We start from the raw sequence: 17,716 nt of genomic DNA, 5'->3' as shown, positions 1-17,716 counted from the left end.
AGTATTTAATTGAGCCACTACTATGTCAGTATAAATATAAAGTCAATATTGATCTGTCTGGGGTAAAATAAGGGGGCACGGACAAAAGCCAGCTCAGAATGAGACGAATTGCTGCTGTCTGGACATAAATAATGGAGGTACTGATAAATAAATAAGTGGGAATGAGTGTGCTGCACTTAGGAGTTCTATCCCTTAAGTATAAAAGAAAAATATTTATAACTATTTTCCAAAATGTGCTGAGATTATAGTATAGATTATGTAATTTAGTGCTCAGTTTGGTAAAGCTTGTTTGCCTAATTATTAGAGCGGGGGAAGTTGATGCAGGTCACAGAAAACACAGTAGATTTACAGATTTAAAGCCATGGATGAATATCTACTTCTCTTAGATTGTTTCTAATGAAACAACAGTGTTGCAGTTGTTAAACAACCATCACACACTGACTTAAGGCAATCTTGACCTTATACAGTCGCCATTATTAAATGACCCCTGAGCGACCTTTGCATTGATGCCTTTGGAATGAATTCCCTAGTCATGATATGGTTACACTGGTTCCACCTTAAACGAAGCTGCCTGCAGGACTGAGTCCATGTTCCCAAAATATCTGGATGAAAGATAAACTGTCCCCTCTCCTGTGCCTCTTCTTCCTCCCCTGATCATTTTCTCTGTGTGCGCAATGCTCCCACTGTCTTTTCCTTAATCCTCCACTTTGCTCCCTTCTTCTCCCCTCTTGTTGCCCCCCCGACATCCCCCGCCACCTGATTTTTTTTCTTCTGTTGTCTCCTTCCATACCCCAATCTCACCCTTCATGTTATCTCCACTCGTTCACCCCTCTTCTGTGTTCGTCTCACTCCACCCATGGGTGATTTCCCCTCCTCTTTCTCCTCCCTCTTCCCTCTCATCCTAACCTATACCCGTTCTCCCTCTCGCCTCCCTCTTTCCCCTCCTCCACCTTTCCCCTCCCATCTGTCATTAACTAGTATATAAGAGCATCACATCCCTCTGTACCTCTCTCACACACACAGTGTGTTTGCTGGGAAGGGGATATTTCAGGGGAAACTAGGAATTGCACAGTCCACCTGCCCGTGAAGGAATTATTTTCCTTTCTGGAATTTCCATTAAAGAGGTACAGCATTTACCTTCATTTAATTTCAGCAGGAAATATGCTATTACTAACGTTTAGGTGTGTGAAGGTCTTCTGGTAGTGTTTCCTGAAGGGTAATTTACATATTTTAAGCTACTGAACAACTGCAGCATTCTCCAGTGTATGGTGGTTTAAAATAACATTCAGTGAAGCATTTAACTCTTTTTTGATTGTAAAATGTTTGATGTCTTATTTGTTTATTTTTACTTAAAATTTGTTTATTTTTTTTATACCGAATAAGTCTAAAAAGGTAATTTTGGGACTTATTCAAATACATAGTTATGAATTTAGTTGTGAACTGTTTGAAACTATTGTATGAACAGTTTGATAAACAGTTTTATGTATTTTCTTCATCTTTATTTATTTAATGTTTGGCAAATGTGTAATGTGCAAATGTTTCTGCACCAATAATAAAACATCATAGCTGTGAGGCATGGTAGAGGGAACATCATGGATTTGGGGCGTTGTGCTGCCCTAAATGGCCTGTAAGCAGAGATTTTACAGTTGCGTATGATGTCTGTGAAGGTTCTCAGTCATCCAGGTCATCATAGTCTTAGGAGCTTGGAAAGAAAAGCATCTGGACTTATATAAGTTGCTGACGTTTCACCTCTCAACGAGAAGCTTCTTCAGTTCTAGGGTCAAATGGTGGAGAGTCCCAGATTTAAGCCCTGTGGGAGTTTCCCCCCACGAGGGACAGTGGACCCCCTAATGATTCTCTACCTGCATATGATCTGAACCTTAGGAAATGCTCAAGTATCTATCTATCTATCTATCTATCTATCTATCTATCTATCTATCTATCTATCTATCTATCTATCTATCTATCTATCTATCTATCTATCTATCTATCTATCTATCTATCTATCTATCTATCTATCTATCTATCTATCATTGCTGCACAATAACAAATGTTTTTGCTTGTCTTTCATGTCTTGTCTTTTCCTAGATCTTGGATCAAAATCTTACCCCTCATCAAAAGCTAGTGATATTTTTATTGTCACTTGATCTGCATAATATATTCCGGCCATCAGCATCACTTGTGAGCCAGATCAACACTGAACAAGGAAACCATGACCAGCAACTACAATGTCACTCTCATAGGTCCTGCCCCCTGGGGCTTCAGGCTGCAGGGAGGAAAAGACTTCAACATGCCCCTCACCATCTCGAGGGTAAGATTAAAGTGCCCATACACACATGCATGCACTTAAATGTGGATAACCAGCATTGTCTTCAGGGTGATAAAACAGCATATATTTATTTTGTGACAACGCAACCATATACAGTCATTCTTCTCAGAACCCTTGTGCTATTTGTACTATCAACATGTCTTTACTACCTTTCTTCATTTCTGTACCCCTCTTGACTGAACCCCTCAGCCACACCCAAGACAGCTCAGCTAAATCATATGCCATCTGTCATGTATCGACCACACATGAAACCTTTTCTCGCTTTCTTTACATTCCACTTCACTTTGAGTGTCTGTATTGAAATTGCAGCAATCAAAGTTCTGGCACACAAGTCTTGGCATCAATCCCTCTGCGTGAACAAGTAACTTGATGGTCCCTTGGTTTCCCTGCCTTTCAGTGTCTACTCGTAATATTACCTCTTATTGCCTCCCTCCCGTCTCTTCTGTTCATTCACACATCAGCGTTACCGCATGGTCACATCCACATATTCACAGAGTATGCTTTGCTCATTACTGTAACTGGATTGTGATCTTAAAAGATGCAAATCCTTCCTAATGTTGTTCAAGCTTCTGTTCTGCTCTGCTGCACTGTGCAGTGCCCTCAAACACACACATGTAATGCATTTACGCACACAAAAGTCACACAAAAGTCACCAAAACTGGCACGGTACAGACTTATAGCAACATGAGCCTGATGATGAATGGCTTACTAGGTTCTGTGCCAATCCCCTTTGGGGCCATTCTGGGTTGCCATGTTTGTGTTATTACTTTGGATGTGATACTTTTCCCACTAACTGAAGCCATGTGAATTTTTTAACCACGGGTTTGTGTGTGTGTGTGTGTGTGTGTGTGTGTGTGTGTGTGTGTGTGTGTGTGTGTGTGTGTGTGTGTGTGTGTGTGTGTGTGTGTGTGTGTCTGAGAGTGCAGGCATGGACACAAAATGTTGGAAGACACTGTATGTAACTGAAAGGAAAAAACTGAAAGAATCCAGAAATAGGACATACAAATAGAAACAGACATCTTGTAAAATAGCAGCATTTTAAATTGCAAAATGCTACAAGAACTAATCTTGTATGAAATTAGTTCTTTTGTGTAGAGTTGGAGTTAAAAAATAATGCATAATGCATTGCAAATGCTGCATTCCAAAGAAACTGAAAGAAAAGATGAAGAAACTCTGATGCTGACATTGATTATTGAAGACTTGAAAATATGCAAGCAATAATTGACGATCCCGTTTGACCGTTACTCCAACATCACAGTGAAAGTTGTGTGATTTAACAATTTAAGATGCCTTGCGAGCTTGTTTTGTTATTTTCCTTCTCTTGAGATTGCTTTGATGTTGAGAGATTCTTAAAAAGGTGTGAAACAACTATTGTCTGAATCCTACAAATACCAATAAATTGTAAAAGATTTGGGAATACTCAAACTGACTCAAGTGGGCTCCTTATTTAGCTTTGTGTCTCTAAAAGCAGATAAATGCAGATTAGCAGAGATGAGGTGGAGATGGGGGGTGGGGTATGGGAGGTGGTATTCAGTGCACGTAAATAATGCTGCGCACAGTTTACACAGGCTGAACTTGAAGAAGTGATGGCAGGCAGTCAAACACGTCACTCAGCAGGTCATCTATCTACATGTGCTTGTCTGACCCTTTGATTTGTATCATACCTCTCTATAACTTCCTGTTTGTTTTTCTCTCTTGTTATTTAAATCTATGCGCTTCCTAATTCACTTTGTCAGATGTTCTTATGTAACACTTATCTGACTCGACGTGGACGTACAGTTTGTAGTCATTCGTTTTAGAATCCATGCAACTCTTAATCTAATCAGCTCTGTTAAACTGGGTCTATGACGATAAGGGCAGTGCTTCTGACCGCCTATTACTGACACATAAACATGTATACCAGTGCACACACATACTACTCTCTGCCAGTCTAACCATAGAGCTGGTTCTGAGAGGAGACCACAGAGTATGGGTTATTAGAGAATCCTGCACAACTGCCAGACCACAGTTACTCTTGCAGCTGCTGTTGCTAAGCTCTATAAGCATGTGAATATACAGTTTGTTTAACTTATGGCACTCTGTAGATGTAAAAAGTACCAGTGTTCAATAGTACCACCATTGCATCATGGCATGTATGTCTTGAGGTTTCTGCCCATTAGCTATTGTTTATGCAACTTGTCTTCACATCTTCTTATACCTTTTTTTCTTTTCTAGTGTTTAAAAACAGTTTTATAAGGGGCTGAGACTGATGGTGCTGCTCTGCTAAAGACCAGTAAAACACTTTACAATGGCTTCCCTTTTTGACATGTCTGGAGATTGCGAGAAGGAGGTTTAGATACATGCAGAAAGTGTGAAAAACATGGGTTGCAGCATATTCCTCAAGTACATTTATGTGTAGCTTGCTGCACCTTTCCAATATTACTTATTTTCTAAATAATTGTCATACACTGTAATGCACAACTGGGCAGTATAAGCCTTATTTACAGTAAGAGTGAATGGTTGAGCCCAACGAGTGTCTGTTTATATGCTTAAAGAGAGTAATGGAAGCTGTATCATTATGGTTACATGCCTGTTTATATAAGAACTGGACTACCTTGCTCTTTTGTATAGCAAACATTTGGATTCAGATATCTAATAGATATCTCGCTGAAAGGATTTTGGAGAAAATAGCTTGTGGAAAATCTCAAGCAAACCCAATTAAACCCATTTACTGGGAAATCCATTTACTTCTTTTATTGATGCGAAGAGACAGAAATACCCACCAATGGTACTATTCTCAGTTAAATTTACAACTCAGTGAATAAATATTTAAACCTTTCCGAGGGTAGTCCATTTACAGAATCCACTGCTAAAATAATTTAAGGGAAAGCAACCCAGGGGAGGAGATGCATTAAGCCTCTAAGAATAGATACATCATCTCACAGGTCTGCCCTCACAAACACACCCGCTTAACAGGAAGACTGGTCACAGAGCTGTACCCCTATTTTAAGCTGTACTTACTGCATTTGTGGTATCACAAAGACACAACAAATACAAAAGCAATGCTAGGATAGATTTTCCCTCCTTTTTTGTGAACAAAATTTATACAGCAGTGTATTGTGTGTCGATTATCTCATTTTTATATTGTATTTCTTTAGTAGAAGTCTTCTTCTTTCCTGCACATTACTATAATAATGGTGTGAAATGACTGGCAGTGTGTGTATGCCATCTTTGTGTATATGCACTAGATAAACATAGCAATCTGAAGAGTCTATAGTACTGGCAAAACTCTACAAGGTATAATAAACTTGGTTTATTTATCACCATTTGTGCCAAATATATATATGTATGTATGTTAGAAATATGTAACTGTATATGCTTGGTCTAACAGAGTGCATCCTTCTATCATAATGCTTAAATAGCGGGATTCTAGTTGTACAGTGAGTACATCAAAATGAGTAGACAGCCAATCTATAATAAAACTTTTCATGGAAGAATGCAGTTCCTGGAATTGAATCAGTGATGGCCGCCTCCTGCTTCCCTAGAGATGCTTTTCAACAGGCGATGATAACAACTGACCACAGGGATGGGTCTATTTCAAAGACGTTTTAGTTCTATACATAGTTTCTGTCTTTCTTCCCTTCCTCCTATTCCTGATTTAATGTCTTCCTCCTACAGAACTTGTTCTTAAACTCACATCATCACCAGGGGCCTGCGCTATGGAGAAAGTTCAACATACCCAAGATGTATTTTTGTTACCAAACCAAACTGCCCTGGCTGATAAAGCAGAGCTGCAAATCTATATATGAGCATATTTATCTACCCATTAACATGAAAGTCAAACTGAACCAAAAAATTCTCTATTATTCTAAGCAAATGTGATAAATGGTAACTACAAAAAGATTTAAACAACACAAATGTTGGAGTAGAAGCCAAGATGGAAAGTTGGCAAAAAGATGCTGATTGTGTAAACACTTAAGTTATTAAGACAGCATTATCGAGAAACCTGTCAGTTAATCACAATAAAACCAGTATTTTTATGTGATATAAAAGTGCAATGTCACAATATCAATGTTATATGAAGTACACATATGGTTTTGCACACCTCAGTGATGACTTAGTAAAAAGTGAGCTACTTAAACAACTTCCAATAAAGCAGAGAATTTGCAACAAATGCAGGAAAATTGTGTATGACCACTTGTCTAAAAAAAACACACAGTTGAGAACAACCAAGCTATGCAAGGTGGCAGTTTGTGATATGTGACCTAAAAGTAAACAAATGACTCAATTGAGCATCAATGGAGCACTTGCTAGTTAGACTCTAAAATGATAGGAAAAACAAAACAATGGACAGAAATTACAGATTCCTTTACATGACGGTAGATAAAAGATTTAAGCAGTTGGTGGGGAAAAAAACACCCAAGACACGACATCCCAGGTGGAAAATATTTTTCAATTTCAGTTTTATTAAGTGACAGTATTATTCAGGCTCATGAAGAGCCATCATTCTTCTTCTTCTTCTTCTTCTTCTTCTTCTTCTTCTTCTTCTTCTTCTTCTTCTTAATATTAATAATAATAATAAGCAGTTATGTTATGTTAGCTTAAAATTTCCAAGGGAAGCACCACCTAGGCTACTTTTTTGCTTACATTTGACTTATGCTAGGTCAATATAATGGTGCTACTAGCATCTTGTAGCAGTAGAGTCACAATTAGATAGTCTGTAGCTCATTGGTAAAGAAGACTGGGAAGGAATCTTCATTTACTTACTTAGAAAGACAGCTGTGTGCAAGCTGCAACCATCAATAAATAAAATGTTATTTAGTATTTTTTTTTTGTGGTATTAGAAGTAAAAGACAGTGTAAGACAATTTTAGCTTCATCCTTGTAGCTCCAGCCTTGGCAGTGTTAAAAACTCCCAGGAGCCAGCATAGAACAATGAGGTAAGCTTTGAAAAACCCAAGGTTGAAGCTGAAGTTACCTCGGTCTTTCCAAGCCTTGCAAGCCTCTGGTCTTAACCCTGTAATGCTGAGATTTCTCATCTTAATCTTTCATACCAAACTTCACGAGCCTGTTGACAGCTCCTCCAAATGACTTAATAATGCTTAAATCTGTCTTAATCAAAACAATTCCCATGCTTCCCTCTGAGTATCTTAGCTAAATAGTCCCAGAGCCAGAATCAACAACTTATCATTTGCCCTCCATAAATCAATCTGTCAGTATGTATGTGTTTGGGTGTGAGTTGGAAAATGCTATATTTGAAAACTGTTACACATTTGATTTTTCTGTAGTCCCAGCAGTGTGAGAATTAATCTTACTCTCATTAAAATCTGTGAAATTTTATGTTTCCTGTCAATATTTGGCATTTGCTTATCGTGGCTTTTTATGATGTCACCAGTTATGATGTCACTTGTACCACATGCTTATATGCGTTTCATGTCATGTTTAGAAAATATGCTCATCGTTCTTCTGTGTTAGGATATTTGAATCTATTGCTGACCTTACAATAACATTTCTGACTTCACCAGTAACGGATTAACTTATTTCTTTGCCATGAAGTGGTAATTTATTACAATTTTTTTTTCAAAACACGTTAATATTGCAAACAATAGACTGTTTAATAGACTAAAAGAAGACTTTTATGAGCCCTTAGAACAGCACAGCCAAATCATAACACACTGCAGTGAATTCACACAATGAAGAGACTAGAATAACCCATTGTGGCTATAATGTGTTTTCCACAGTAGCTGCTAAACCCGTCATGCCATTTTTGCCTTCCTCTCAGGATGCTGGCCACCTGACTGGATCATGTTTATTCAGATTAATATTGGTTGACTGTAAAGATTGACAGAAGCACAAGAAAACATCTGGTGTAACAGCAGTATCTGTCTGTTCTCTTTGGCTTTTGTTAAGCTTTGCTTGGACAATGTACTGGGAACCTAGACCCTTAGTCTTTTCCTACATAGATTTATAGACTTGTTCTGCATGTCTTAGTGTACAAACACAATCTAAAGGTTAGTATATTATACACTAAGCTGATCTGATGTTTTTCTAAGAAAAGAGTTATGTCCCAAAGCACCAACTCTGTCTCTCTTTGTGATTCATGTTTCTTCCTAATGCCTGATTCCCTCTTAATGACATGTGCGGCTGTGATTCTTGAAGCTCATGGGTTACAAATAAGAAGTCTCTATTCCCAGAACCCAGTTGATGCACACAACAATAAATGTTTTCCCAGATTTTATCAGATGTTGACTGTAGCAAACATATTAAACAAATTATATATGTTATCCCAAATCAAGGTTATTAGATTAATTGCAAAATAGCTAAAGAAGGGCCACTTAAATATTAAAATCATATGGGACTAAATAAATCCGGTCCTGGGTTCATATAGCTCAGTTCCTGCCCTTTCAATGTCCTTTCTGCCATGACAGTCTTCCTAATGAGGCTGGATGTGAAAGCTAACTTATTCATGATTGGTTTAGCAAAGTGCAGCTTTATATTATATGGTTTTCATGGGTTTATAAATCCTCACTTCATTCCATGTAAATGTCCACTAATATTTACAATGAAACTGATAAATATGACATATTTAATGCTTTCCAGGAAGAATATTGTGTCCCACTGTCTGGGTTTTCCTGGTGTGTACAGTTTTTTTTTTTTATCCTTACTCGTCTACTTCTACTAATTTTTTCACCCAGTTTACTTAAAAAGATATATCATTTGAAGCTGTTGATCTGTCATATGTTGGATTGATCTATTAAACTATGTTGATGCTGCATCAACATAGCTGGTATTTTCTTCATGTGAATAATTGGTACGGTGGGCCTGAGAGGTCAAACACACATTTTTCTATTTGCTTTTCTTCAGTTCCAGTCTCTCTGAACTCTTAGAGCCACTGGGCCATTACAAATTTTGGGGATCTACAGATGGCACTAAAGCACCAATGTAAAGCAAACCAACTTTTGCATTCTTTTACGAGCAAAGTCATGCTACAGTTGTAATTATGATAAAAACCTATAACAGATTAATAACTTGGCTTCCACTTTTCTGTACGCAACCAAATCAAAAGAGCACAGCTGAATTTTAATAATACTCATGAACCCACATCAGTCAGCTTGTGCTAACTAGGGACGCTGCTTAATTGCAAGCACGACAGACCTAATGTCCAAAGCTTGATATTTTTTTTATGTATAATGTGTTTTGTGGGTTTTGCCAGTGTGACTGCACTACAGTTCTGTGGGAACTCAATCTGATATAACCTTGTCTATTCTACTTCTACTTGCAATTTTATAGTCTAATATTTGTGTGAAATATTCATACTTAATTCATTTTCAGGGGGTTATGTTGATGTTTATGTGTAGTAACGTGTATATTTCTATACTTCAGTGATGTTGTGGCTTTAGATTCTTTTATCCGTTGCAATTTTCAGTGACTCGACTTCTAACCCCAGTGAGTGAGTTTGCCAGCACCAGTCTGAAGCCAAATCAAGTCGAATCTAATACTCGTAACAGCTGACGAAGACCAGTGGATTTTGTCAGATGAATACCAGATTCCTTTTCATAAAATTTCAAGATCCTGCTGACAAACCTGCATGATTTACTTTATTCAGGGCCATAAACTGCGAATGAAACATTCCCTCACAGTTTACTACGTGTTACTGATTGGGCCATACAAGTAGGCTGACATGATGGCTGACCTTGCACTTTATTAATCTTCCTCTTTCTTTGTTTAAACCTCTCTCTGTTTCTGTTTATGTGAATCTCTCATGGAGATATCTGTTGCTATTACTCTGACTCTGACTGCTCTTCACTTTTCTTGTGCTTAACAAACGTTTTCATTATTATCTTTCCTGTTTTCTGTGTTGTTAGATTCATATTTTTCGAAGGGTACAATTTTTCCAGTCCTCATTCACTGCAGTGTAACAAATACATTAATCAAATAATTTTTATATATTTAATTTTAGGAAAAAATCCAGCAGGAAACATTATTAGCAATGCAACACATGCAAGTTTATGATTTGACTGGGTGCCATAAGCTGAGGATATCCTGTTCCAAGTGAATTAAAACAATTAATGAAAGAAAGAGCAAACAGTAGCTGAATGTTAGCATTTATTGAGAAAATTGGAGAATTGGAAATACCTTGGTAGTAGTGCCTAAGTAGATTTCTGCAAATGTTGGTACAGTGGCATTTAATAGAAAATAACTGGCTGTAAAATAATAGAAAAACTGGGATTTTAAGCTGTGCTGCTAAGTAATAGCAGTGAGTCGAGTGAATATTAAGCATTGACTCTTTTTGTTTTCATGCAGAAGTCTGATATAAACAGGCAGTGTAAAGGAAAAGATCTTGTTGATGTGGTAATACAACTCATCAAACTCTTGTTGCCCTTATACTTTTGTTGGAGGATATGCCAAACTTGCTGCTAAGTGGACTTTATGCACAAAAATATATTAAAAAAACCAAACATACTGTCTCAACATATGGTAATAAATATTGATTATAAATAAGTGGACATCAATAAAAGAAATAATTTTTAAAAACCCTTCAGTAAAACAATATATAGAGTGAAGGGTAATTTCTTGTCATGACATTACTAAAAGATAACATAAGTTCCAGTACTGAAACAGCAAAATTGAAGGAAAATAGGTCAGTACTGAAGGCTTCCATATGGAAGCAGCTTTGTGTATGTTCGAGTTACAGAGTATTTGTGTCTCAAGCTCTCAGAGAGTGCGATGTGAACCATCTGCCTGTCATCTTTGTCACTACTTGTGCTGAAAGCAGGCATTGTTCAAAGCACTCAAAATGGTCAGTGTGTGCTCAAAGCAGACAATGTTGCGGCACTCCAGTAAGCTCTTATTGCTATGTGTTGAAACCAGATTTTTTTAAGCACTTAAATCAGACAGCATATGTGTTGAAACCTGACATCGCTGGAAGCATAAGAGCAAGTTCGTAGGAGATGGCTTTTAGACACGGCATGTGTGTTTCTCATTGTTTTGGAACAGTGATGACACAAGTACTGACCCCTTTACTTTTGCATGAATATTTAGTAAGGCAGCTGGATTTCACACACAGAGTGCAAAGTCTTGAGCTGCTTCTCATTTCTTTATATTTTGCTAGGAAAATAACAACAGCAGCTTATTGAATCATGTTCAAAAATAACAATGTTTAACAGAGAAAACCCAACAGTCAGATGAGCCCTACAAATAAGCACTTTAGCGACAGTGGGAAGGAAAAGCTCCCTTTTAAAAGGAAGAAACCTCTGGCAGAACCAGGCTCAAGGAGGGGCTGCTAACTGCTGTGACTGGTTGGGGGTGAGGAGAAGAAGACAGGACAAAGGTACACTGTGGAAGGGAGCCAGAAATGAATAATAACTAATTAAATGTAAAGTGATGTATGAATACATGAGTGAAAAAAGATGAGTGAAGAAGCAAACACTCATTATGAGAGGATCCCAGCAGTGTAGGCCACCTGATCCAGCCCTAGCTATATGCTTTATCAAAAAGGAAAGTTTTAAGCCTAATCTTGAAAGTAGAGAGTGTGTCTGTGTCCTGAATTGGCAGCTGCTTCCACAGAAGGTGGTCTGGAAGCTAAAGGCTCTTCTGATTTTACTCATAGTTTTCCAGTGTTATTGAAGGACATTCAAATAACTATTGGCTGCCTTTTGTTACTTTCTCTATCAAGATGACCCCACACTGCTTCATTATTGTTCAGGTTGGGCTCTGGGGAGGCCAGTCCAATTCAGTTCAGTTGTATTTATATAGTGCCAAACCAAGACAACAGTCACCTTGATCCATCACTGACAGTGTTCCATTGTGTGTTTTCACTGATGATGGTTTCATGCAGACACATCTCTCAGGTCCTGTCAGGTCATTGCTGCATTTTCCATATTTTTTTCACACACCGTATTTCTCTGACTATAGGGCGCACTTAAAATCCTTTAATTTTCTCAAATTCTCAAATCTTTCAATCCGGCGCGCCTTACAGTCTGAATAATACGGTACTCTTTATCTCTTGTAGATGGCTGTTTTTAGACCTGTCAATTCTTTTGTTCTCCACTTGTCCACCACCACAGTTTCTTCAGTTTTTTTAAGGACAGACTGCACACCATGCCAAGAAACACATGGAAGTTTGAAGTTTTGTGCTAATAGTTGTTTTATATCTGTCTGTGTTGTCTTGACATTTTTCCATAGATTCAAATAAAGAAATTCCAACAAATTGTGTGTTTTTAAAACAGGCTGCGATTAACAAATTTCCTGAAGATATCATTTAAAAGTGGTTGTTTCCTAAGTTGTCTATTATGAGTAGACACAAGACTGGTTCATTCCTTGAGTTGGTCCCTGAATGCTTGAATGATTCATAGGTCAGTGTTAAATCTAACAAAGCTAAAGAAAAAAACCCTCTGAAAAACAGGAACAAGGTAGGGCTGAAATTGAGTGAAAAAATTAGCCAACGTCCAAAGAAAAACCTTAAGACCTTAAATAAGTCTGGAGAACTATTGCTCAAGACCAATTTTTTTTTAAAAATACAAGAAAGTCTGGCTCCTTGGAAGCAACAAGTAATGAGGGGTGACTTTTGCACAATAGTGTCTGTTGATTTGTTGAAGAAAAAAACCCCACTTAAAGGCAAATTCTTTTTGCCACTTGAACTACGAGGGTTTCCACACCACCCTAAATATGTAGACATGGAGTTAAAAAGCAAATATGTTTAGAAATAATATAAAATACAGGTAAGTGTTAGAGAACTTTTACAGTTCTGTAACAGCCTCTCCCATAGCCGCTGACATCAGTGGCTCAATCTTTGGGCCAAACAGAAAAGAAAAGTCACTGGCACTGCTGTTGCCAGCTGTTTTGCAGTTTTTATGGTGGATAAGGCTTTTGTACTGGTTTCTCATAGAAAAGATTATAGAAAACACATTTCAAGTTTTCAGCATTCCCTGTCAACTGAAGTATTGTTCCGTTTGCGTTTGACATTGGTGTAATGCATGTGTGTGTCATATTTGTGTTAGATCTGAAGTGTTACAGCTGCTGTTTTCTGTCATGACCAAAGCAACAGAGCCATAAATCAAATAACCTGGCAGTCTCCAAGTACTTGACTTGTTGCATAGATAGATTATTTGGATTTCTGTGTCTGATTTTCTTGGATGCGTTTCACTTTCTTTGATATAAACATTGAGACGACTTTGAGCTTTGAAAGATTTTCTTCGTATTAATTTCGAACAAATGTTTGCCTTTGCAAAAGGATTTCTTACCAGTACGAATAATTGCTTCAGACATGTGGATTTAAGACATACACGATAAATTCATACAAGCAAAATAAATAATCTTCACAAAAATCTTTACTGTTTATGGAGTAGCTTTAAAATCAATTCAAGGCGGTTGTATGGAAACAGGTTACTTTTACTCTGAAAGAAACAGAGCCGTGTTTTGTGTCTGTATGTGGAGAGGGAATTTATGTGGGTAGGGGGGGAGGACCTTAGCACTAATTGGGGAAAACATATAATAGCACATTTTGTGGTGAGCATTTGGGCCATAACAGTGCCAGAGTGGTTAGCTGGAATACACCCCTGGAAATGGGTCAAAACATGCAGCATAATATCTACTCGGTGGCATTTTCTTCTTTTCCTTCTCTTTTCTCCCTTCCTCGCCATCCATACCAGTTTAATCAACGTTATGTCAATCTCTCATTATGCTCTTCTTCCTGCCCTCTGTGCTAGTGAGCGGTGCTGAGTGATGTTGCGTGTGTTGAGCTAATATGACTATAAAAGGTTGGGGCCGCAGAGCCTTAACGCTAATCCGGGTGCAGAGCCTCTTTTATTAGCCCTGCTTGTGTCTGTCTGTATTTGTGTGTGCTTGTGTGTCTGTGAGAGAGCGAGAGACAAAGATAAAGGCAAAGGAAACACAGTTAACCCCATATTACACTGTCCCATCCTTGACTGTCTTTCTATACTTGAAGTGATCTATAGTCAGGGAGCAGGAGACGCATTTGTTTTTAAGAATCTTCTACAAAAGTATGCTTTTTTGTGTGTGCTGTTAGGGAAGTGGTCTGTGTGGTGTCAAAAGAAACAAATGACCTCACTCCACTTTGGACACACTTAGAGCCTCTGTGTGACCAAGAATGGACAGAACTACATCTGCAAGGCGTTGCTAACACTATTCAGTCCCATATAATTAACAACAGAACTTACAAAAAGCTAGTCGCTTAATTTAGTTGCTTAGAAATAAACATTTCATCAATATTTTTATGTAGATTGTGAATTGAATATTTTTAAGTACCTTCATGCTCAGAAGGTCGTTTTTAGAAAATGTTTTGGTCAGAAAAGATAGAAAAAATTATTTCAATATTTCACTGCTAATAAAAATATTAGATTGTTCATTTTCCACGAGTGTGTAAAAGCACATTTAAGTTAATCTGTCCCTCCTAGTAAAGTATGTACACTCTCTTACATAACAGCACATAACACATAATTTGAAATGTATCAGAAAGGAACAGGCAGCTCTGTGCGCAGTCCATGAAAAATCAAGAATGTATAATTAGACGCTCAACCAAATGATCTGATTATATTTTCATGTGGCGTTAAGCTCATTTACTCGCATGCTAAATGCTTAGCTTGTTTACAAAATATGCACCTGTGTATGTTGAAGCCCATTTGAACAGCAGAACCGGTATTCAGTACCAGATCGTTGGTTTTTTGGTTTTTTTGCTTGAATCTGTTTCAAATTAACCAACTTCCTCCAGAGCGGAGTGATTAAAGACTGTTTACATATTTAAGGTTTAGCTTGAAGATGAAGGAATACACTGAAACATGGAGACAAGAAACGTGTATGTAAATTTTATGATGCGTGTAAAGTGAGAAATGTCTGGCTAATAATTACTGTTTCCTCAAAGCCCATAAAAAAGGTATGTGTCTACACCACGGAGCGTCCCATTATCTGTTTGTCACCTTTTTAACAACATTTTGCATGGGGGATAATTGCGTTATTGCTTTTTACTGACACTAAATTCACTTTACTTCATCTTTATTGCACAGTAGTGCTTAAGAAAGTGTAAAATTTAGCTTCTTTTTTGCTCAAAGAGGCAGATATCACAATATCATACCACAAACCTTTGTGTTACACTGATTCTGTTTGCTCTAAGCTGTAAATACCTTCTTGCATTATCAATTCGTGGCATGTTCCCAACTCGCATAGCTACTGTAATGTATAGAGCAGGCATTAAAAAATGAATAAGAATAAATATCTTTAAATGATAAACAGCCATGTTCATTCTTTCTTTTTCTCAGATACACTGTGGTTGAGAACCTTTGAACTCTTTTCTCTAACAAGCTGCAAGGCCATTAAGACAGCACACAATAAAGAACACACAAAAGTAATTTAATCCTGCAGGCTCCTGCTATTAAAAACACATCAGTGAGCCTAAAGTAGACCCTCCATCATGTGGTGCAGAACCTAGGTCTTTCATTATTTTTCTCTAAATACTCATGCAATAGAAGAGATCCATAAATCCTCTGATAAACACAGGCTGAATGTGGACATCCGACATCACCTTGACCCACCGGCCAGCTCAGTAATCCCGATATTTCCAGCAATTCATGCTGTTTGTGGTTTTTGTGTTTCTGCAGCTGACGGATGGCGGAAAGGCAGCGAAAGGTGGTATTGCTGTTGGAGACATGGTTCTTTCCATTGATGGCATCTCCACGGACGGCATGAACCACCTGGAGGCCCAGAACAAAATCAAGAGCTGCACTGGCAACCTCAGCCTCACTCTGCAGAAGTAAGCCATGACCTCACGCTCTGTGTGTCTGAAGTTGTTAAGCCAAACCCTAGCCACATCACCTTGAAATGATTTAATGCGTGAACCTGAGTGGGTATACATTTATCACCATGACAACACAGGATCCGTGCACTCCCTTTCAGTTAGTCCCAAACAACCCAGTTGTGCATCAGATTTAAGGTTCATGCTTCCCCTTTCAACCCCAGACATCCTGCATCCAGGCAGATTTTCACTGTTGTCGTAGGAGATAATCTTACCTCTAACACACAGCAACGCCATTAGTTCTGCCTGATCGCTTGTCCCCTGAAGGGAAGCGGGAGAGCTAAAATCACATGGAGAGCATCAACATGTGGCCCATCACCTCTTCCCCCAAGGCTTACTCCTCACTGTCTGGTGGAATCCTGTACATCGGAGCTGAATTATCTCAAGAATTTCTGTTGTAGTGTGTGTGTATCAGTGCGTCTAGATCATAGTGGATCTCATGTGGTTCAAATTGTCTGTTTTTTGGCGGCACTTGTAGGCATATGTGTGTTTTTATTTAAGCCCAGTAAGATATTCAGGGCTTTTACACTTGTACTTTCGGATTAAGGGTGAAGAGAGAAATGCTCATCTGTTTTTGTTTGTTTGTTTGCATGTTTATTTGTGCCTCTGCATCTCTCCCTCTCACTCAATTCAGATTTTACATTCTGTCCTCTCTTGGTCATTTTCCTTTTTTTCACCCCTCACTTTATGTGAGCCTCTAATTTGTGTCCAAATGACGACAGACCATAGATGTTTACTTTTGGTTGAGTGGTGGAGAGCACACACACTAATATTATAAGGCTTTCCGCTTCTCAAGGACAGAGTGTGGGCTAGTGAGTGTGCATGTGTGTCAGTGTGAGCAACAGATATTCACGATCTAGTTCTATTTTATGATGAGAGAAACAGGTCTTAGAATAACACTTGGCTAAGATGGATGGCCTGGGGCAAGTCGCAAAGTTTTGCTGACAACGATATGGAAGCCACTGAAGCTGAAACCAAAATCATTTTGCAGGAAGCGGTAGCTGTCATTCTATCCTTGCCTTAAAATTTGTTTAGAATATATCCTCCAATCTCTCAGCAAACTGATAAAACACCACGATAGGTTTCTCACTGACTGATTTCCCTGACAGTTACATACAGATTAGTCAGGATACTGTCAGACTGGTTTTGTATAACCAACGCTCATAGCAGCAAGCAATCAAGAAGTTACTGCACCCGAGGTTAAGAGATCTTCCAGCATATGACATTTTTATGGGACCACAAGTTGTTGTTGTTAGAGAGCATGTTAAAACACACCATTCAGCTATTAACTACCACACAGCTGGATGATATCGAGTATCATTCATTTTATCAGTGGTAAAAAACATGTGGCCGTATTTTATTATGAAAGCTGCGCGATTAGAGGACATCTTTGGGGACAGTTTATTTGAGATTGACAGCAATTTGTGTCCCTTCTCCAAACACCGTTTACAATGAGAAATAAAATCAGAGTGTCTGGGTTTCTCTGTGTTTGATGGCTGACATTAACTGGCACTTTGATTGACGTAGTCTGTGTTCAAAATGTTTCATCCCTGGGTCAACATGTGGTCCATCTTTAATGGGTTTGCATGAATAATGGAAAGA

At 38.2% G+C, this 17,716-nt stretch overlaps 1 protein-coding gene across 4 annotated transcripts in view; it reads left to right on the top strand.

The window, feature by feature from the left end:
* The first annotated feature begins 989 nt into the window (after positions 1–989).
* The window catches only part of pdlim5a (PDZ and LIM domain 5a), a 63,219-nt gene continuing 46,492 nt past the window's right edge, over positions 990–17,716 (top strand). For all 4 annotated transcript variants that reach the window (XM_004547310.5, XM_004547309.5, XM_012918071.4 and 1 more), the window contains exons 1-3: positions 990–1,124; positions 2,089–2,311; positions 15,921–16,072. In XM_004547310.5, the coding sequence (XP_004547367.1) occupies positions 2,213–2,311; positions 15,921–16,072 (251 nt within the window). In that variant the 5' untranslated portion in view covers positions 990–1,124; positions 2,089–2,212. The remainder of the gene's footprint in view (positions 1,125–2,088; positions 2,312–15,920; positions 16,073–17,716) is intronic.

The sequence above is a fragment of the Maylandia zebra genome, linkage group LG12, assembly GCF_041146795.1.
Source record: "Maylandia zebra isolate NMK-2024a linkage group LG12, Mzebra_GT3a, whole genome shotgun sequence".
Lineage (NCBI taxonomy): Eukaryota > Metazoa > Chordata > Actinopteri > Cichliformes > Cichlidae > Maylandia > Maylandia zebra.
Note: the sequence above shows the minus strand (reverse complement) of the source record. Positions and strands in the feature narration are given on the sequence as shown.